At 40.5% G+C, this 22,896-nt stretch overlaps 1 protein-coding gene across 3 annotated transcripts in view; it reads left to right on the forward strand.

Moving 5' to 3' along the window:
• The window catches only part of UPF2 (UPF2 regulator of nonsense mediated mRNA decay), a 103,539-nt gene that overhangs the window by 12,731 nt on the left and 67,912 nt on the right, over window positions 1-22,896 (forward strand). For all 3 annotated transcript variants that reach the window (XM_058669476.1, XM_058669475.1, XM_058669474.1), the window contains exons 3-6: window positions 49-828; window positions 12,926-13,086; window positions 19,688-19,882; window positions 22,023-22,172. In XM_058669476.1, the coding sequence (XP_058525459.1) occupies window positions 49-828; window positions 12,926-13,086; window positions 19,688-19,882; window positions 22,023-22,172 (1,286 nt within the window). The remainder of the gene's footprint in view (window positions 1-48; window positions 829-12,925; window positions 13,087-19,687; window positions 19,883-22,022; window positions 22,173-22,896) is intronic.

Consider the following 22,896-nt stretch of genomic DNA (forward strand, 5'->3'; position numbering starts at 1 on the left):
GATTTTTAAGTGATACTCCTAATTTTTTTTTTTTTTTTTTTTAAATAGAGAAAAAGAGGAATCTCTTCAGCTTCATCAGGAAGCTTGGGAACGACATCAGCTAAGAAAGGAACTTCGTAGCAAAAACCAAAATGCTCCAGACAACCGACCTGAGGAAAACTTCTTTAGCCGCCTAGATTCAAGTTTGAAGAAAAATACTGCTTTTGTCAAGAAACTAAAAACTATTACAGAGCAACAGAGAGACTCCTTGTCCCATGATTTTAATGGCCTGAATTTAAGCAAATACATTGCAGAAGCTGTAGCTTCTATTGTGGAAGCCAAGCTAAAAATCTCCGATGTGAACTGTGCTGTGCACCTGTGCTCTCTCTTCCACCAGCGCTATGCTGACTTTGCCCCATCACTTCTTCAGGTCTGGAAAAAGCATTTTGAAGCAAGGAAAGAGGAAAAAACACCTAACATTACCAAATTAAGAACTGATTTGCGTTTTATCGCAGAATTGACAATAGTTGGGATTTTTACGGACAAGGAGGGCCTTTCCTTAATATATGAACAGCTAAAAAATATTATTAATGCTGATCGGGAATCTCACACTCATGTTTCGGTGGTGATTAGTTTTTGTCGACATTGTGGTGATGATATTGCTGGACTTGTACCAAGGAAAGTAAAAAGTGCTGCGGAGAAGTTTAATTTGAGTTTTCCTCCTAGTGAGATTATTAGTCCAGAGAAACAACAGCCTTTCCAGAACCTTTTAAAAGAGTACTTTACGTCTTTGACCAAACACCTGAAAAGGGACCACAGGGAGCTCCAGAATACTGAGAGACAAAACAGGTGATTTTCAAATGTTTCTCAGAATTGAGAATTTATTTTGGAGCTCATACTTTAAAATGTTTAAAGTCTTCATGCCACTGAGAGAACTTATGGAAAAAGGGCTTCTTACAGGTGATTGCTTAACATTCCAGGAAAATTTTAAAGTGTTAACAAGTCTAAATGTTATGTTTAAATTTGAGTCTGCGACAGATGTTTTTTCTGATTTTTCAGATATGTGACAAATAGATGGGAACTTTAGTTAATATTTTTTTACCTGAGTTTGAAATCTCAATTTTAATAGAGTAGATTTCTTTCACTGTGACTCTAACTTAGTTGTTACTATTGTTATTATTTTTTTGGTTGTAAGTGTTCTTCCTCTATAACAGGTTTACTAATGTTGCTTTGTATGTTGATATCACTTGACTCTTGCTCTTTTCAAGAAAATGAGTCATTCATTACTGGTATTTCAGATCAGAATTTTGATAAATAGTGTTCAGAATAACTGAGAAAGATTTCCTTAAATGTAACTGCAAAGGATATTTCTAAGAGTCTTATTACTAGGAATATTTCTAAAGGAATAATTAGCTGTATCTGATAATTGATAAGATAAAATTTCAGCACCAACTTTGATTGTTATAAGATATAAGATATTAGAGGTACTTAATACTTGGGAGGAGCAGCAACCTAGTAGTTGATGTCACTTCTGGGAAGTAAGTCAACTTTTGTGGAGGATAGGTTTGGAGGATATGCAGGTTTGGAGGATATGCAGGAAGTAGGTAAATAGGAAAAGTGTTTGGCTGGATTCCCTACAACTACTAAAACTGTGTAGTTAAGAATTTAAAATTAATATTGGACAGAAATTAGTATGGGCAGTATCATTTTTGACTTCCAGAAGTCTGAGTGGGGGACGACTAGTTTTAGTAGAAAATAATTGGAGGATGATTCTCAGTCAGAAGAGTAGACAGTATTTATGCTGTATTGCCAGTTGGTTCTTCTCTTTTGAATGCTTCTCAGAAGACCTCAGTGTGTGCTGAACCATTCCAATGTGAAACACACATATTTACTAGTAGTTCACTGTTGCATCAAGCTGAAATTTAACTTCCTTAATGGTTCTTTGTGATTTAGTTATTTTTTCTAATATGTGTAGAATAAAGGAGCTCTAAAGTGGAGAACCATAACCTATTTGTATGTTCACAATGAATTAAGAATGGAAATGGCTGTGTTAAGGATTTAGAAAGTTTTATAGTGATTTCAGTTGCCATGATACTCTTACTTTATTTTACAAAAATGCAAAGATGAGGAAAAAAATTGCAATAGATAGTTTGAGAACCTGGTATGGGATATATGTCCATGTGCTGGTTTATTCCACTAAGGGCTGTAACAGCTGAGGCTGGCCAGCTCAAAAGGAGGAGCTGAGAGCTGGTTATAGGTCTCCAGTGTGGGTGCAGGTATCCGAGCACTTGGACCATCCTGTTTTCCCAAACATGTTTGCACAGAGCTGGATCAGAAGCAGAATAGCCGGGACTTGAACCAGCACCCTTATGGGATGGGAAGAGACTGAATCTGTAAACAATATGTAATCAGTATTTTGAAAACAATTGGGCTGATGCTTTGGCTCAACAAGCTAATCTTCCACGCTTTGGTGCTGGCATTCCATTTTTGGTGGTGGCTGCTCCACTTCTGGCCTGGAAAAGCAGCAGAGAATGACCCAAACCCTTGGGCCCCTGCATCCACATGGGAGACCTGGAAGAAGCTACTAGTTCCCGACTCCTGGCTTTGGATTGACTTAGCTCTGGCCATTTGGCTATTGGGGAGTGAACCAGTGGATAGAAGTTTTTCTATCTGTCTTTTCTTTCTGTAGATTTGCTTGCAAATGTACATAATTTTGTCTTAAAACAATTGATACATGGCTTAATAAATTCCTTTTACCTTAGGACATCTGAGCAACCTCTGTAGTGAAGATGCAGATGCCTTCCTGCGCCAAAGATCTATGAGAACTGCCCTACTTGGCCTAATACTAGTTTTCCAGAAGGGCGTATTATAGGATGCTGCTAAAATGATCACTTTTTCTCCCTTTGGAGGCTTGAGGTTTTTGTGTGTCGTGAAAATAAATCACAAGCAGTAATTTTTCCCAGTAAGGGTTCTCTTGGTTGTAGTAATAGTAGAAAACCAAGTGTCAAGCTAATTGATGTTTAAGACTAACATTTAGTTAAATCTCTTTAAGCTTTTATTCAATATCATTTTCAGTTTAGTAATCTTAACTGTTGTTGGTCTTTTTAGTTAACTTGGGAGATATATTCTGTACAGATTGTGATCTGCACTCACTGCAATTTATATTTAATAATTATTTCAACCATTTTTTAAGCATAGGTTAGTAAAAATCTCTGGTACTTTCCTAAAGATGTTGTAATGAATGAGTTAAGGATGTCGTTGACACTGGGTGTTCTAATTCTTCTTGTTGTATCTATATTGTGAATGTTAGGTAATTGGTGTTGTTTCCAGATGTTCCAGGCTTTTGCTGTCGTAAAAAAAGAATACAGTTGGGTGAATTTAATAGATTTAAAAGTCTAAATGGTTTGTACTTAATTTTAATCATATTTTGATTCAATGATTGATCTGGGGAGTTAAAACTAATAATTACGTGTTTGAAAATATTTAGTAATAGCAGTTACTAGTTTTGCCTTTTGTTAGTTCATTGCTCTAATTTATGCTTTGAATTGCTTTGTACACAGAAACCTAGAGCTCCTATTATTTTTGGGACTTTGGTAAAGCCTGGTTTGAAGATTGCTTAATTTTTGTTGCCTATAGCAATGTTAATTTACATAATGGAATTTTATTCTTTCAGTTTGTTGAAATCATTAATTCAGAAATTAAGACAGAATTCTTGCTTAAATAATCTGAAATATCCTAATTTATGTTTTCCTCCCCAGTTGATGGAAATGGTGCCAAGTTTGTTTTCAGCAACTTTGAGTTAGTATTTTCATGATTGTGTGCTTGGTCTTGGAGTTGAGCATATATGTATAGTGCAGACTCTTTCCTCACTCCATCATTAGTAGGATTAAGCAGTTTCTTTCTTTTTCATGAAAATTCATGAGGTATTAATTTGCCAGTGTTCAAATTTTAAAAACATACTAGCGTAAGACTAAGTAGTGTTGCTTTTACCTTCACTTTTTTTCTAGGTGAGTTGTACCTTGCCTTACAGGTTGGTGGTTTGACCAGTTGATGGTACGACATGCTACTTCATTACACTTTGCTCTTAGGAGGCGCTAACAATGTTGTTCTGAAGAGCTCTAAAATTGTTACTCCTTAAATATTCTCTAATTCTTTTTAAATGCTTTTAATATTTTTGAAAAGCAGAGTTATGGAGAGATAGGGAGCAACAGAGGAAGAGAGATCTGTATACTGGTTCACTCGCTAAATAACTGCAACACTCAGGGCTATGCCACTGAGACCAGGAGCCTGAATCTTCCTGGGTGCAGGGCCAGAGCACTTGGGCTATCTTTCATTGCTTTCCCAGGCATATTAGTAGGGAGTTGGTTTGGAAGTGGAACAACTGAGACTTCAAATATACCCGTATGGGATCCTGGTAGGTGGGTGCTTTACCTGCAATACCACAGCGATGGGCCCAAATGACAATTTTTTTAACTTATTTATTTTTATTGAAGAGAAAATTTACTGACAGAGGAGATACAGAAAGATCTTCCATTCACTGGTTCACTCCTCAAGTGGCCACAGCAGCCAGAGCTGAGCTGATCTGAAGCCAGGAGCCCAGAGCTTCTTGCAGGTCTCCCATGAAGGGTGTGGAGTTCCAAGGCTTTGGGCCATCTTCTACTGCTTTCCCAGGCCAGCTGGATGAAAAGTGGAGCTGCTGGGACTTGAACTTGGCACCCATATAAGATTCTAGCATGTACAAGGCGAAGCTTTAGCCACTAGGCTATCGTGCCGGGCCCCCTTAAATGACTTTGACATAGTACCTTAATATTTCAATGGATTTGGTGTCCTAGCACTAAGTTTTGGTGTCTTTTTTTTTTTTTTTTTTTTAAGATTTATGTTTCTTTTTATTAGAAAGTCAGATATACAGAGAGGAGGAAAGACAGAGGAAGACCTTCCATCTGCTGATTCACTCCTCAAGTGACCGCAACGGCTGGCGCTGAGCTGACCCAAAGCCAGGAGCCCAGAGTCTCTTCTGGGTCTCCAATGCAGGTGCAGGGTCCCAGGGCTTTGGGCCATCCTCAACTGCTTTCCAGGCCACAGTCAGGGAACCGGATGGTAGGTGAGGCGACGAGGACACAAACCGGCATTCTATGGGATCCTGGAGCATGCAAGGCGAGGACTTTAGCCGTTAGGCTATAGGGCTGGACCCCAGGCTTTAGTGACTTTTAACAAACTGTAAGATATTCATAGCCAAGGTAATTAAAATGAAACCAAAAGAACTAAATTTATTTGAGTCAAGTTTATGTGAAGATTTGATAGAATACTGAAGGAGATGAAATGTAAAACCATGAGTTTCTGTTGGATCTACTTCTTGATCAGTTTGCGAGGTTTTGGCAACATGTTAAATGTATGGCTAGACAACAAACTGAAAATGGATATTTGGTATTCTTTCCAAGATTTTTTTTTCTTTTTAGTTTGGCAAAAAACGAAAAAAATGAAAATAATACTTGACATTGAAGTTTACATTTTGTGCAATGAAAGTATATCACAAAAGTACCATTTTACTTTGATACAGTGCATTTAAATTAATAAGTGTCCGTAAAATAAATACCTACATTTTGAAAATGATAGAATGTTTCATATGTTAAAGCGCTTGTCTACTCTTGCATAGATAGCCTGTGATAGCATTCATTTCTTCCTCTTAATATACTTTTCATTTTTTCCATATTAGCAATAATTATTTTCATTTAGTATCTAGTTTATAAAGTGTTGAGCCACTTGGATTTAGCAGTGAGTGCTTATCATGTCAAATCCAATGAGAAAGGGACTCAAAAAGCCATGAAACAAGCACCTTAAGCTAGGAACGATTGCCTTTGGTGTATAAATTTGAAAGACATTGTAATTTTAGTGTAAAGCCAAAGTGGGTGATTTTAGTTTGGAAGTCAGCAGAATCCACTGTTTTAGAACATGGGCTCTTTTTTTTTTTAAAGATTTATTCATTTTATTACAGCCAGATATACAGAGAGGAGGAGAGACAGAGAGGAAGATCCTCCGCCCGATGATTCACTCCCCAAGTGAGCCGCAACGGGCCAATGTGCGCCGATCCGATGCCGGGAACCTGGAACCTCTTCCGGGTCTCCAACGTGGGTGTAGTGTCCCAATGCATTGGGCTGTCCTCAACTGCTTTCCCAGGCCACCAGCAGGGAGCTGGATGGGAAGTAGAGCTGCTGGGATTAGAACCGGCGCCCATATGGGATCCCGGGGCGTTCAAGGCAAGGACTTTAGCCACTAGGCCACGCCGCTGGGCCTGAAAATTAATTTTTTTAGAAGATTTATTTGAAAGAGTGATAGTGTGAAGGCAAAACAGAATCTTCTGTCTGCTGGTTTATTCTAAAATGGCCACAATGGCTAGACTCAAGCTGATCCAAATCCAGGAGCCAGGAGATTCTTCCGGGTGTCCTATGTGGATGCAGGGGCCCAAGGACAGGGGCCCAAGGACTTGGGCCATCCTCTGTCATAAGTAGGCAGCTGGATCAGAAGTGGAGCAGCCAGGATACGAACTGGCACCTACATGGAACACCAGCATTACAGAGGACTAGCCTACTGTTCCATAGCAGCAGCCCCCAAATTTGTTTTTAAAGAAGTCAAAACGGGCTAGTGCGGTGATGCTGACATCTCATGTGGGTGCTGGATCTGGTCCCAGCTGTTCTACTTCTGATCCAGCTCTCTGCTAATGACCTGGTTAAAACATCAGCATGGTTTAGGTCCATGGGCTCCTAACTCACATGGGAAACCCAGAAGGAAGCTGATGGATCTAAATTTTCTCAGCTTCAGACTTTACAGCCATTTGGGGAGTGAATCAGTGAGTGAAAGATCTCTTTCTGTTTCTACTTCTCTCTGTGTCAATGAAAATAAAATAAAACAAAAATAAAAGAAGATAAAGTAAACTACACAGGATGAAAGATGGCACAGTGAAAGTCAAACAGTGGGCCTGGTGCAGTAGCCTAGTGGCTCAAGTCCTCCCCTTGGACACACTGGGATCCCATGTGGTGCCTGTTTGTGTCCTGGCTGCTCTGCTTCCCATCCTGCTCCCTGCTTGTGACCTGGGGAAGCAGTTGAGGATGCCTCAAAGCTTGGGACGCTGCACCTGCATGGGAGATCCAGAAGAGGCTCCTGTCTTCTTAGCTCCAGCTGTTGCAGTGACTTGGGAAGTGAACCAGCAGATGGAAGATCCTTTTCTCTCTGTCTCCTTTTTTCTGTAAGTCTGACTTTCCTATAAAAATAAATTTTTTAAAAAGTGTCAACTGGGATAAATAAAAATGGGAAATAAATCCCCCAAAGTACAAGTAAATCTCTTAATGCTGAAATTTTTGCGTGATTCTTCAGTTTTATTTATGTAAAAGAATACATGATTCAACAGTGGACTGTTAGTGTTTTGTTTTGTTTTTTTCCTCAGTGTGACGATATTAGTAGCATAAAGAAGCATCTGACAGGGGCAGGTATTGAGCCTAGCATTGAGATGCTAGCATAGCTGCTTGAGGTGCCTGCATCCTGCCTTGGCTCTGATGCTTGACGCCAGCCTTCTGCTACTGCACATCCTGAGAGGCCGCAGTGTTCCCTCAAGCAAGTGGAAGATCTAAGTCAGGTTCCCAGCTCCTGGCTTGGGTTCTGGCTTGCCCTGAGCTCTTGTAGGTGTTGGATAGTGAACCAGTGGATGTGAGTTCACTAGCTCTTCACCTGTCCCTGCCTTTCAAATAATAGGTGGGTAGAAAGGGGGGGAGGGAAGAAACACTCCACAACTCAAGGATTGATGTGCTTTGGGGATACTTATGACAGTAATGTCTCATGTTGTTTTTGTATGCTTGTCATGAAAAAGACAAATATGTTTTCAATGTTTTTCACATCTTTGAAAAGATACTAGCACTTCCCTATGGTATAATGATAAAAGGGAGAATGAACTAGTTTTTTGTTATACTAATTTAGTTAATTCTAGTTACAACAGAGATTGGGACAGTGCGACCTACAGACCAGATTCAGCCTTGGACTATTTTTTTTTTTAATAGCCTGTGAGCTAATCCTTTTTTGCTTCTTACCATGTTATTTTATTTTTAAAGGATTTATTTACTTAGACCTCCATCTGCTCTTTCACTCCCCAGATGGCCACAGCGGCTAATGTTGGGCCAGACCAAAAAGCAAGAGGCTGGGGGCTTCTGACTCCCATATGAGTCGCAGCTGTCCATATGATTTGATCATCATTTGCTTCTTTCTCAACCAGGGAGCTGGATGGGAAATGAGACAGGACATGAAAAGGATGCTGGTGTTGTAGGTGGTAGCTATAACTACTTTGCCACAGCACCGGCCAAAATTTTTACCATTTTAAGTTATGTAAAAATAAAGAGAATATTTGGTAAACCATGAGAGTGACATGAAATTCAGATTTCAGTGTTCATAGGTATTGTGTGGTCATACTCCTGTTGATTGTCTTGGCTGCTTTTGCACTCTGTTAGGGTTGATTCAGATTATACATGGCCTGCACACTAAGGTATTTACTGTTTGAAGACTTTATTTCCAATAGAATGGGTTCAGTTCAACTTTATGTAGTAGATGGCTTTCTAAAAAGGTGGTAATCTAAATTCTGTTTTGTTTACGTTTTTTATTCCTTGTTTATTATTTTTTCATTTTTTAATTATCGTTTTATACAGACTCCTAGGCTCTGGGATTTCCTTTGCTTGTATTTTTAGTAATATGTTACCTTGAACTTCTTGTTAGCTTGATGAGGTTTTTGTTGTTTCTTTAGCAGCAATGTAAAGAAGGTGTACTGTGGTCAAGCATGCTATTAATACCTCCATACTAGCTTCCTAATAATTTTAATCAGTCTTTATATGAACTTGAAAGAATCATTTTAAAAAGGCATAGTATATACAGCAAATGTTGAATAGGGCTTATGAATATTCACACACTCTGGGTTTATTTCTATGCTTTAAATCTATGAGTGTTAACAATGTGCTGTGGGTTTATTTAGATATGTAGTGAATATATGTTAAATGGTGAAAGAAAGATGTGTCACCATAAAAATTCTCTTTGTAATAATTGCTAATTGTTTTTTTCCCTGTATACCAGAAACTTACAAAATGTGAATTCAGTTAAAAAACAAACCAATCAGTTTTTTTTTTTCCTTAAGAACAATTCTCACTGAATAGCTATTTAAGTACATTAAGTAGGTAGGTGAATTAATGCTATTACCAGGTTTGGTCATGGAATTGAGATGTGGGAGAGGACAGTGGCGATCTTTGAAACTTTTTCAGATTTTAGTGTAATTTCAGTAGGCCTGGAAAAAAAAATGTAATGCAGACCCAATGAACTCTTAAATGGAATTAAATTGCTTGTAATTGATAGCAATGCAAAATCCCAGGCAAATATTTGAAAGTGAGATTGATATGGGAGGACTGGACTATACATTTTTTTGAGATTTATTTTAGGGATGTTTAAGTATGTGTTTTATTTATATGAAAAGTAGAGTGACAGAGGAAGAAAGAGAAAAAGATCGTCTGTTATTGATTGATCCTCAAATGGCCACAGTGGCCAGCACTGGGCCATCCCAAAGTCTGGAGTTTTATCCAGATTATTTTTTTTTTAATTTATTTATTTTTATTGCAAAGTCAGATACACAGAGAGGAGGAGAGACAGAGAGGAAGATCTTCCATCTGTTGATTCACTCTCCAAGTGGCCATGGAGCTGAGCCATCCAGAGCTAGGAGCTTCTTCTGGTTCTCCCAGACGGGTGCAGGTCCCAAGGGTTTGGGCCATCCTTTCCTGCTTTCCCAGGCCAGAAGCAGGGAGCTGGATGGGAAGTGGGGCTGCCGGGGACACTAGCAGGTACTCATATGGGATTCCAGTGCATGCGAGGCGAGAGCCTCAGTTGCTAGGCTGCTGCACTGGGCCCCCCAGGTTTTTTTTTTTAAGATGTATTTATTTTTATTGGAAAGCCAGATATATATAGAGCAAGAGAAAGATCTTCTGTCCACTGGTTCACTCCCCAAATGGCTGCAACTGCTGGAGCTGAGCTGAGCACAAGCCTGGTGTCAGGAGCTTCTTTTGGGTCTGCTACGAAGGTGTGGGGTCCCACAGCTTTGGGACGTCTTTGCTTTCACAGGTCACAAGTCCGGAGCTGGATGGGAAGTGGAGCTGCCAGGACACGGATTGGCACCCATTTGAGATCCTGGCATATGCAAGGGGAGGACTTCAGCCACTGGGTTACTGCTCCAGGCTTCTTATCCAGATCTTGTATGTGATTGGTAGTGGCTTAAAGTACTTGGACTGTCTTCCCTGCTGTCAGAGTCCCATTAGCAGGGAACTTGACAAGAGGCCAAGCAACTGGGATACTGTTACTTGGATATGGCATGCCTGCATCTGCTGTTTTTACTGGCACAGTGACAGTGAGATAGAGAGCATCCATTTGCTGGTTCGTTGCTAAACTATTACGGCAGGCTGAAGCCATGAGCCAGGAACCCATCCTGGTCTCATGTGCGTTGTAGGGACCCGGGTACTTGTGCCATCTTCTGTTACCTTCCCAGACACATTAGCAGGAAGCTAGATTGCAAGTACAACAGCTGTGAGTGAACCTGTGGTACTCCAGTGCTAGATGCTGGTATGGCAAACAATGACTCAACCTTTTGTGTTGGTCCTTGACTGTATATTTTCTGTTCTAATAAAATAGTCATCACTTTGCCAATGCGTACGTATCAAAAGTTCTTGGAGTAAGAATTTGGTCCAGTGGTTAAGTGGCCTGTATCCTATATCACAGTGCCCCCCACCCCTCTGTTCCTAACCTTGGTGTTGCAGACACTTGGGAAGTGAACCAGTGGGTAAAAGTACTTTGTCCCTGCTTTTCAAACAGCTTTTATTTTAAAAAGCCATTTTTGGGAGAAAAAAAATTTAAAGCAGGCTTGTTTTAAAATATCTGCAGTGTATTATTAGGAACAGTGTTAATTGATTAAAAACTATAGAGTATTGGAGAAACAAATTATGTTACAAGGGTTAATAACGGTTCTAAGGGATTTCAGGACTTCTATTGGCAACGTTATTTTAGAACTTGAAATCATAAAACATTTTGACAACTTCAGGTCATTATTCACATAGGCTTACTCTTTTATGCTTTTTTTAAACTAACTTTTTTTTTGACACCTCTGGTTCCCTCTCCAGTATTCTGTACCACTTGGGTCTGAGCTGGATGGGAATGTTGGGGAAATAGTTCCAAGTAAGTGGAGAATAAGTAAATGTTGAGTTTTTTTTTTTTCTTTATTTCCTATAACTTTGAAGAAGATAATCCGTGTGGCGTGAAGTCCGTCATTTACTTCATTGTTTTAAAAGCAAAGAGCTTTTGAAAATTAGTTAATGATTTATAATTGGCGTTTTGGAACTGCTATTTTGTTTGCATCATGGCTTATAAATATCAGAAGTTAACACTAGCACACAAAAAGTATGGGAAAAAGTGTGCTTAGTTGTTAAGTCTCAGCCCTTTATGTAAGTATGTTAAGGCTTTTATTTGATTTTATATGTGCTGATATTTTCCAGCAGTTGCACATTCGTGATTAGCAGTGGCTTGCTTCTATACAGTTGCAAAGTGGGAGAGTAGTGTCCTGTGTTTTTTAGATAGTCTGGCCCTGAATAGGTGGTTTGCTGAATTAGTATGTGTTTAGTGGATAAATAGCCAGTACCTGCATGGTTGGCATAGTTGTAAGTGCTATTTTGTGGCTTTTTCAAAAGATAATTTCGATCAAGTCATGATAGATATTTAAGGATGACTGGTTCTCTTGCTTTTTGACTTTGTTCAAAACCTATTTTTTAAAAAATGACTCATGGTTGCATTAAATACTTTTAAACTGTATTATGGCTAACGAGGGTGGGTGACATTAGGAGAATGCTAAATGATTTCTTAACTGTTTACTACAATATTTCTGACTCAAATCATTTTGAAGGTTTAAGGATAGCATTTTTCTGTAACTTGTTGCTCCTGGAAAAAGTAATTTCTTGCATTAAATATTTATGTTTATAAGGGGAGTATGACTAATAAAAGATTTCTTTTTCAAGATTTGAGAGCTGGCATGGTGGCTCCACCTGAAAGTGCTGGCATCTCATATGGGCACTGACTCACGTCCTGGCTGTTCTGCTTGCCATCCAGCTCCCTGCTTGTGGCCTGGGAAAGCAATTTAGGATGGCTCAAGTCCTTGGGGCCTTGTACCACCCACCTGGGAGACTAAGACGCTCTTCTGGCTATGTATCAGCTGAGCTCTGGCTGTTGCAGCCGTGTGGAGAGTGAACCAGTGGATGGATGAGTTTTCTGTCTTCTCTCTCTGAATCTACCTTTCCAATAAAAATAAATCTTAAAAAAAAAGAGAGAGGTGGAGAGATCTTTCATTCTCTGGTACATTCTCCAAATGGTCCCTAGGATCAGAGTTGGGCTGATCTAAAGACAAGAGACGAGAACCAGGGACTTGTTCTGGGTCTCCCACTTGGGTGCAAGTGGCTCAAGCAGCTCAAGTGCTTGGTCCATCTTTTGCTGCTTCCCCAGGCACATTAGCAGGAAGTTGGATTGGAAGTGAAACAGCTAGGGCTTAAATCAGTACCCATGTGGGATTCTGACTTTTACGTGCTGTGCCAAAATTCCAGCTCCCAAAGTTGTTATTAAATAAATATTAAGATAATTAAAATTACTTAGTATTACTTTGTTAAATGGTGCGTTTCTGCAAGCATATTTTATTTGAAGAATTAGTGTTAACATTTATTTGCCCATGTAATTTTGATCCTCAGTTTGTGTTCAAATCTATTTTAAACACGATAGGCGATTTTAAAAAGTTATGTAACAAAAGTAAACTGACAGCGAATATGTTAAATTTGTTTAATCCAATTCTATGGGACATAAATCTACTTTGCTTAGATGATCAGATTTAACCATTTGTTTTTAGGCGTATTCTTCATTCTAAAGGAGAGCTAAGTGAAGATAGACATAAACAGTATGAGGAATTCGCCATGTCTTATCAGAAACTGCTGGCCAATTCTCAGTCTTTAGCAGACCTCTTGGATGAAAACATGCCAGATCTTCCTCAGGACAAACCAACACCAGAAGGTAAGACATCCTGAAAAACAAGCATTATGAGGTTTAAATATGTGCTATCACTTACTTTTCAGCTTGTCAGTTGTGCATTATTTTAAAATAAAAGCTTTAAAAATGGTTTAAGAGTTTTTTTAAATGCAAGAATGCTGTTAAGAACAAATACTAACTGTGAAAAGCTACTTACATGCATCCTTTGAAAGAAAACTGCTCCGTAGAGACCAATCATCAGCTTCACTGCTGTTAGGATTCATCCCTTTAAGTTCTTGTGTAAAAGTGTCCTTAGACTGTATCCAACAAGGACCTGTCTTAAAACATTCTTGGAATTATGGAAAGATTGATTTTCTCAGGTTCTAATTAGGTGAATTGGGCTTTGGGGATTTGAATATTTCTATATTTATTCCTATTTTTAGTGTTTGTTTTGAATGATACCATAATGTCATATAGAGCTAAAACTGCTTTTGCGTTTTTGTGATATGAATTATGTTGTGAGGTAGATTATTTTCTATATTAGTGCAGAGATTTTTTTAAAGATAGAATTCAGCCCCATTTTCCCATGAACTGTTTTACTTATAAGAAATCTCCTATCCACTGGGACTGAGTCAGGCTGAAGCTAGGAGCTAGAAATTGCACATCTCTCACATGGATGCCCTCACCTGCTTCCTGGCATCTGTGTTAGCAGGCAGCTAGAACTGGGAGCTTAGTCCAAACTTGAACCCAGGTACTCGTGAGCTATCTGAAGAAGCAGTGTCTTAACTGCTAGACCAAATGTCTGTCCACAGGGCGTATTTGCCTTTTTGTTTTTCAGTTGATAGGGCCCCTAATATGTTGTTTTTATCTTGTCTTACCAACTGCTCGATACAGTAATTATGGTTATGCTAAATAGATAACTGTTGGCAAGTCATTAATCTTAATATTTGATGATCCTATTTACTTAAAATGTATTAAAGGTTAAGTATTTACTTGGAAAATATCCCTTTATAATGTAAAGCAGTTTGTATTTTGTATTCTCAATATGAAATATATTTTGTGTATTGTGAATACATGTATATAATATAAACAATCATGTACATAATTCCTGCTGCTTTTTAATGTATCAAAACCCAGTATCTTGAATGTTAAAAATGCTTAAACATTTTCTTTATTTTTTAATTTATTTTGTTGAATAATGATTATATAGTTGATCATGGTGGGAAGGATTGAGGTTTAGGGAAAATTGGGTGAACACATTGCTTCCAAATTGGCTATTTCTTCTTGTTCCTAGGGGAGGGGTGAAACAAAAGGAGAAACCACTCATGACTTTCCACTCGTCCCAGTACCCAGGGATGAGGAACCGCCACCTCATATGAACCCAGAGTCTCAGTGTGTACATATTCCAAGGGTTCTGTCCAAGTGGTTTGGATAGTTTTGAAATGCTGCCGATTTCACTGATCCGAGGATGGTGTCACCCCTCTCCCCCCCGCCCAATGTCCATTTGCTCCATTCACCAAGATTTTTTGCTATCTTCGTTTGGGGTAGTTGTCCAGTTCTATTCTTCTGCTACAGCACCAGATGTGTTACTGTATTCTCCTTTTACACCAGGACCTGTGTCCACTGCTTTGTCTTTTTCGTTAAGTAGGACATGTTCTTGCAGACAAGTCCAAGGACCCAGATCAGGTGATCTGAGCCCAGTCGAAACCCCCACCCCTGGGGCTCAAGAACCCAGCACCCAGCTAGTAGGTGGGTCCTGGCACTCTGGCCAGGAGACCCAAACCCCATCAGATCCCCCACTTAATACCCACCTAGAAGGTGGGCCCCAGGATCTGGGTCAATTAAAACAATTTCTAGCATAGAATTTATGTTTTCTCTGGCTGGCTTCTCATAACCTTCTTAATCTGCTTTATTGCAGTTTTAAGAAAAGATTTATATACTTACTTGAAAGAATGACAGAGAGCATAAAACAGAATGATATCTTCTGTTGGCTGATGCATTTCCCACATGACTACAGCAGCCAAACATGATCACTGTAGCCCAACTGAGGCGGGAGCCAGTAGCTCTAACCTGGTCTCCCACATGGATGGCAGAAACCCAAATACCTAGGTCATCTTCACTGCCTTTCTAGGCACATTGGCAGGGAGCCAGATCAGAAATGGAGCAGCCAGGACTCATGTGATGCTGGCACCACAAAGCTGGCCCTCATGTGACATTTTAGAAACAAAATCTTCATAATTTTATCATCCTTTTGTATTGATTTGGTGGATTTTTTTTTCTTTTTTACATTTTATTGTTAATATTGTTTACATAATGGAGTTGGATGCATGGCCATGTAGGTCTCTGATTAGGGTGGAGAGGGTCAGGTAAGGAGGAAGGTGGGTGGGACAAATGTTTCAATTTTTATTTTTTTCTGTTTCTGCAGGGGATGAGGAGGAAAAGGTCACTCCTTGTTGTCATATTTCGACAGCACCTGGGGGTGGGGAACAGTCCTTTGATGAAACCTTAGGGACCCCAGTGTCTCAATGAAGAATGTTCCAAGGGTGTTACTTCAGTTACTTCAGATTTTGATAACCCCAACACATTGTGAGCTTTGTTGCTCCAGGTTGAGAAAATCTTTCCAAGGCCAGTTGGTTGACCAAGTCCACTTCGGTGTGTATTCATTGACCCCAAAGCTTGGCCAGGAGAATTGCCAACCTGTTCTGCTTTCCATCCTCTGACAAGTCAGTTGATGGTCTCTGCTTGGCCTAGATGAGCTGGCTGTCATGTCCCCCATGTGCATCTAGACACATCCATTGTATACACATCAACAACCGAGGAGGTCCAGTCCTGGTACATGCACTCCAAAATCAGACTACAGATTCTGTGATTTCCTTGGGTGGCCAGGGTCTGAGTACTGTGGTCCATTCAGGTAGTCCTGTAAGAAACCTCAGCTTGGTTTACCTCTAACTTGATTCTTGTGTATACCAGCCAGTGCAGGGTCAGGTGTGGTCTCGCCTGCATCAGCCGATGCACATAAAAGTGGATGCAGCTTCGTCATTTCTGCCTCAGTCCCATCTCTCACATGAACTGATAGGTGCTGTGGCCCAGGCCAGCCAGTCAGCTGGCCAGTCAGTCCTCACACATACCAGTGTGTGCCTGTTTGGGATGACCCCCAATAACCTCTGCTTGTCCTGCCCCAAGCCCTCGTTTTTGCACATGCTAGCATCTACTGCAGCCTAGCCTTGCCCAGCCAACATCCAGGTTAGCTCTCTTGCACATCTCTGGGTGCTGCGGCTTAGCTCAGCCCAATCTGCCCACAGAGCACAGCCCTCATCTGCTGACAGGTCCTGCCACCTTGTCTAGCATGGCTCTCATGCTCGCCAGTGGTAGGTGCAGCCTAGCAGGGGAGTGTTCACCATTCCCCTGCCAGGCATGTACTCAGCCTCTGATCTTATGCCTGACAGGGGGTGCTGAGGTCCACCTGACATGATTCACACATAGTCCCTGCACTTGACACCTGGTGCTGCAGCCTAGCTCAGCTGGTCTGCCCCCATTCTGCCTCTTGTGTATGCCAGCTGGTTCAGCAACCCAGCCCAGCTTTGTCCACCTCCAGACTTACCCAACCCCAGGTCTCAGGCTCACCTGTAGAATCAGTAGGCCACAGCCTGGCGCAATAGCCTACCAGTTAAAGTCCTTGCTTTGCATGCGCCAGGATCCCATATGGGCACTGGTTCATGTCCTGGCTGTTCTGCTTCCCATCCAGCTCCCTGCTTGTGGCCTGGGAAAGCAGGAGAGGATGGCCCAGAGCCTTGGAACCCTGCACCCGTGTGGGAGACCCGGAAGAGGCTCCTGGCTCCTGGGTCTGGATGGCTCAACTCCGTGACCGTTTGGAGAGTGAATCAACGGATGGAAGATCTTCCTCTCTGTCTTTTCTCCTCTCTGTATATCTGACTTTAAAATAAAAATAAAATAAATCTTTATGGGGAAAATCAGTTGGGAGTGGGAATTGAGGGAAAGGGAATCCCAAACTATACAGAATCATACCATAAAATTCGAAATTAAGAAACAACAACAAAAAAAAAGAAGCAGTAACCCAACATGGGATTTTCCCTAGCAGGCCCATGTCAATGGGTGCTACGGCCTAGCCTAGCCTGGCCTGCTCCACACCCATTCTGGCTTTCACAAGCACCAGCAGGTGCTGGAGCACAGCCCAGTTTTGCCCACCCCCAGACCCAGCCCACATATGTGCTGATGGGTAACTGCAGCCTCACTCAGCTTGTCCACCCACAACCCCAGCTCTTGCACTTCCCAGTGGGAGCTGCAGCCCAACAGGAGAGTCGCTAGAGTTCCTCTACCAGGCCTGTTCCCAACCCTGGGTCTTGCCTGTGCTGATGGGAGCTTCAACCCAGTCTGTTGTGAGCCACACCCTGTCCTTGCTCTTGTGTGTGCCAGTAGGTACCCAGCCTCGTCTGGCCTGCCCTGTCCCCAGGCCTGACTGGCATGCTCCCTAGTGGGAGTTGTGGACTAGTAGGGGAGTTCTCTAAGTTCTGCTGCCATCTGCTAACGGACCTGCTCCCAGCCCTGGAGCTTATCGGTGCAGGCTGGTATTGTGACTGTTTGGCAGAGTCTGCCTTTAGTCCTGGCTCTTGAATGCAGAGGCAGGTGCTACAGTCTAGCCCTGCCCAATTTTCTTCCAATTGCAGCCCTTGCCCCTCTGTCAGGTGGCTTCCTGTCAGTTGAATTCTGTGGTCTAGTCTGACTAAGCCCATCACAGCCCCAAGCTCTCCATGTAGACCTGTGGGTGCTGTTGTCCCACAATTGTGAGCCCACAATTTCCTTGCAAAAATTTTCCTCAGATCCAGTTCTTTTGTGTTCTTGTGGGTGCTGTAGCATAACCTGATGTATCTTGCCCTCTGCCCCGGCACTAATGGGTGGGTACTGCCACCTAGCATAGCCAGGCATGCCTCCCAGCCCCAACTTCTGTGAGCTGCAGCGAGTGGTGACAAGTGCTAGTTAGCCCAGTTCCTGTCTCCCACATGGATAGATTCTTTGTCTTGACCAGTACAGACCCTGCATTTCCACCCTCTAAACTACTCCATCTCAGCTAACTTGCCTATCCATAAAAGACCCCAGAAATGAGTCCTTCCTTGTCCTACATGATCTCAACCACTCCAACTCCAGTTTGTCCCCAGACCTCTAGCCTGGACAGTCTGCATTAACCAGACCCAGAGTGCACACCAACTATTGGCTGCTTTTCTCACAGTGTAACACTTGCTTAGAGGTTTTTCTTGATCATTGTTATGAGTTTTGAGTGACTTAGACTCATGCTAGATTTAAGTCTTCAGGATAATACATCTTAATGTTAGATTGTGTCTTTGTTTCCAGAAGATGTTTTATTAAGTAATTGAAAAATATTCCTCCTTTTTGTCTTACTTTGCTCCTACCCCCATTCTACCCATGCCAGGGAGAAAGCTTCTGTAACTCTTGCCTTTGTTTGTTTGTTTATTTATTTGGTTGCAGATAGAGAAGTTTTCTTTCTTTTTTTTTTAAATATTTATTTTTATTGGAAAGTCAGATACACAGAGAGGAGGAGAGACAGAGAGGAAGATCCATTGCATTGGTATAAGGTAAGCATGTTTTAACAGCTTGATTAGTATCTGTTCAGACTTTTTCATAAGAAACCTATGGGGGTTTGAAAGAGTTTGTGGAAAGATGGAATGAAAGGACTATTGTTGGGTGAAAATACACAACAAATCTCAAGTAATTGTATAGTTTTTTTCAGTGCAGGCATTTTTTTCGGCCCTTTATTATTTATTTTATTTGAAAGGCAGAGAAACAGGGAGAGAGGGAGAGAAAGAGAAAGAAATAGATCTTCTACAGGCTCAACTTCGCAAATGGCTGCAGCATCCAGGATTGGGCCCTGCCAAGGCCAGGAGCTAGACTCTTCCTGGTCTCTCACATGGGGACAAAAGCCTGACTACCTAAGTCATCCTCCACTGTTCTTTCAGGCTCATTAGCAGAGAGCCATGTCGGAAGTGGAGCAGCCAGACTCATACTAGCACCTACCAGGGATACTGGCATCACCAGCTACGACTTTACCAGACATGACACAACCCTGTCTTGCTATAAGCATTATGAAGGAAATTTTTCTTCATCTGTCTTCTTGTTCAGTTAACAATGTTTATACAGAGGAGAGATGCTTCTTAATTAAGGAATTATGGTGTATTTATGAAGGTGTCAATGGTATATGTAAAAGCGATACAAGTGAAACTGAAGCTTCAGTTTTACCGAAGAACGCTTTGTGGGGGATGGCCTACAGATAGCCTTATTTATCCACTTGTTATTTTGATTTTAAGTTTCATGAAGGTAAACACAATGTCAGTTGACTCCTTAGTCTCATTCTAATTACTTAAAACAAATTTAAGAACAACTTTATCCTATGCTGTCTTCTGATGTATTCTGATTTAGGCTTCACTTAAAGCATAATATGTGATTTGATATTAAAGAAAGCTACATGTACAATCGTAAGTCCTTGTTGATTGAAGAATTGCTGTCACTTAAAATAATTAGCATTAAAGAGCTATAAAACTAAAAACTTTCATGTTAGAAACACTGTACCTGAAATGGTGTTAATTAAATTACCCTTGGCTTTATTTTAATGAAGAACATGGACCTGGAATTGATATATTTACGCCTGGTAAACCTGGAGAATATGACTTGGAAGGTGGCATATGGGAAGATGAAGATGCTCGGAATTTTTATGAGAACCTCATTGATTTGAAAGCTTTTGTTCCAGCCATCTTGTTTAAAGACAATGAAAAAAGTCAAAATAAAGATTCTAATAAAGAGGATTCCAAAGGTAAGTCTTAGAGAAAAAAATATTTAAAATAGATGTTACAAACATGAGCTTTGACTTGTAAAAACAATAATGTTATAGTTACTAGTTTATTGAACATTAAAGGTTAACAGTTAACATAATTGTATGTTACAGTTCTGACAGTGCTTGAGTTAAAGTTACATAATTGTATGTTACAGTTCTGACAGTGCTTGAGTTAACATGGAATTTTCTTGAAAGATTTATTATTTGTAAGGCACAATGGCAAGGGACAGCACTTGCACCAACTGTTTCATTCCCTAAGTACTCACAATAGCCAGGGCAAGGCCAGAGTTAAATTAGAAGCGCAGAATTCCATCTGGATCTCCTATGTGAGTGGCAGGGACCCAAGTGCCTAGGCCTTAATCCATTGTTTTCCCAAGTGCGTTAGCAAGAAGCTGAATCAGAAGCTGGGTAGCCAGAACTTGAACCAGCACAGTCATGCGAAGTGTGTGGGCAGCAGCAGATTAACTTGTGCCACAGTATGTGCTCTATGTTAAAAGAAGTGTTTATTTATAACAAAAATTTGTGTGAAGTGTTAGTAACAGGGGAAGTATTAACTATAATAATCCTTATCTATATTGCTTATTCTAGGGTACATTTTAGCTAGTTTTCTTTGTAAGGAAACTGTTTTGTAGACATCAGAAACTTCAAGATCATAAAAAAAATAAAGGAAATAAAACAAACCCCCTCAAGATCATTAATAAAGTGAAAGGTGCTGAAGGCTGCTTTGCCGTGCCTCTCAGATTGGTTTCAGCTTTACTGCCATCACTGTAATCTGAGCTACCATCCTTTCCTAAGCGTTGATGGTGGAGCACCTCCTCCCTATTCATCCTGTGTTCATTCTTACTCCCTTTTGTGTAATCTTAAACATTGGTGTTACCCTCTTACATAGAAACCTTTGTGGGTTTACATTTGCTTTGATTTTAATTTTTTAATGATTTATTTTTATTATAAAGGTGAAGTTAGAGAGCTAGAGAGATCCTCCCTCTACTGGTTCACTCCTCAGATGGCTGCAGTGAATCAATCCTAATGACTGACTGGTGCCCAGCCAGGAGCTTGGGGCTTCCTCCAGGTCTCCCACATATGCGTAGGGGTCCAAGCGCTTGGGACATCTTATGCTGCTTTCCTAGGCCGTTAGATTGGAAATGGTCCATGTGAGATATTGGCACCGTAGGTGGAGGAGTAACTCTGCCTTCCGCTAGCCCAGGAATTTAATTTAAAATGATTAACATTGTTTCCAGGACTCTGCATAGTTTCTCTTATGTCTCTCTCACTGCAGCTGTATTTATTACATCCACCCTGGTTTTCCTTTTCCTGGAATAGACCAGTCTCTCACTTTATACAAGGCCTTCACACATGATTCTGTCTTATGCTTGAAGCCATTCTCCCATCATAATCCGCTTGACTCCATCATATATGTAAATTTAACTTCTTCAGAAAAATTATAAATTTTTTGAAAGCACGAGTTTCCAAAAAAGTTTAAACTTTTGTGAATATTCAATAGCTCAGCATAGTTTTAAGTTACCAAGTTAATTAGCATTTTTAATTTTTTTTTTAAAGATTTATTTATTTTTATTATAAAGTCAGATATACAGAGAGGAGGAGAGACAAAGAGGAAGATCATCCATCCGATGATTCACTCCCCAAGTGAGCGCCAGGGCCAGCTGGTGCTGCGCTGATCCGAAGCCGGGACCCAGGAACCTCTTCCGGGTCTCCCACATGGATGCAGGGTCCCAAGGCTTTGGACTCTCCTCGACTGCTTTCCCAGGCCACAAACAGGGAGCTGGATGGGAAGTGGAGCTGCCGGGATTAGAACCGGCGCCTATATGGGATCCCGGGGTGTTCAAGGCGAGGACTTTAGCTGCTAGGCCATGCCGCCAGGCCCTACTTATTTATTTTTAAGTATTTATTTTGTTGTTCATTTGATAAGCAAGTTGACAAAGAAAGATATTTTTTATCCATTGATTTACTCTTTAAATGGCCACAATGACTGGGGCTGTGCTAGGCCAAAGCTAGGAGCCTGGTGTATGTGTAGGTTCTAAGAAGTACTGTAGCCTTTAAATTTGCAACAAGATTTCGCTGACTGCTAACTCAGATATACTCATTCTTTGTTTGAAAACAGAGGCAAAAGAATCTAAGGATAATAAGGAGGTGTCAACTCCTGATGATCTGGAACTTGAGCTGGAGAATCTGGAAATTAACGATGACAGCTTGGAGTTAGAGGGTGGAGATGAAGCTGAGGATCTTACAAAGAAACTCCTCGATGAACAAGGTAAAGGATTATTTCACTAATTTCCATTTTTTAGTATTTTTTACATATAAAGCTATCTCCTAAAATACAGAGCTTTTCAGTTCTCTGTTATTTAAACTTTTCCATTGCTTGGGCTGTTACTTTCAAATTTAATTTAGATTAATTTAGACTAAAACGACACATTTTCAATTTGAATATTATGACTCTAAATATACATTCTACATATCTTAATTCTAAGTAAAATACATTTCTTACACTTAGCTGAAAATTATTTTAAACTGGTTGAAGCGTAGAAATTACATATTGATTTAATGTCTATTTGAGTCATGTATAAAGCAATAGAAATTATATTCATTATTTCTTACTTACTGTTAGAATTCTTTATCAGTGAGACACCTCCAGTCAGTACTACTTTTTTGTATGATTGCTTAGTTTTTTCTTAATGTTATAAAGCAGAGAGTATGCAAATGGCTAGGGGCAGACCCAGGCTTAATTCCTACCACTAGTGACATCAGAGAGAATGAGTTTCTCTCCTGCTGTCTATGTTCGGAAATATTGCACTGAGACTCCAGTCTTGTGTCGTGCTCAGCCTTTTGGGCCAAAGGGATTGTGGTGGTTTGTTTTGATCGAAGGACATGAAGTCAGACAGACTGTTTTTCAGGGACCAAAGTTGGGAGTGCTTTTAATTAAAGAACATAAAGAAAGAGATTCCAGGCAGATAAATACAGAGTATACTTAAAGTACA

This window comes from Ochotona princeps, chromosome 10 (assembly GCF_030435755.1).
Source record: "Ochotona princeps isolate mOchPri1 chromosome 10, mOchPri1.hap1, whole genome shotgun sequence".
In the NCBI taxonomy this organism is placed as follows: Eukaryota; Metazoa; Chordata; class Mammalia; order Lagomorpha; family Ochotonidae; genus Ochotona; species Ochotona princeps.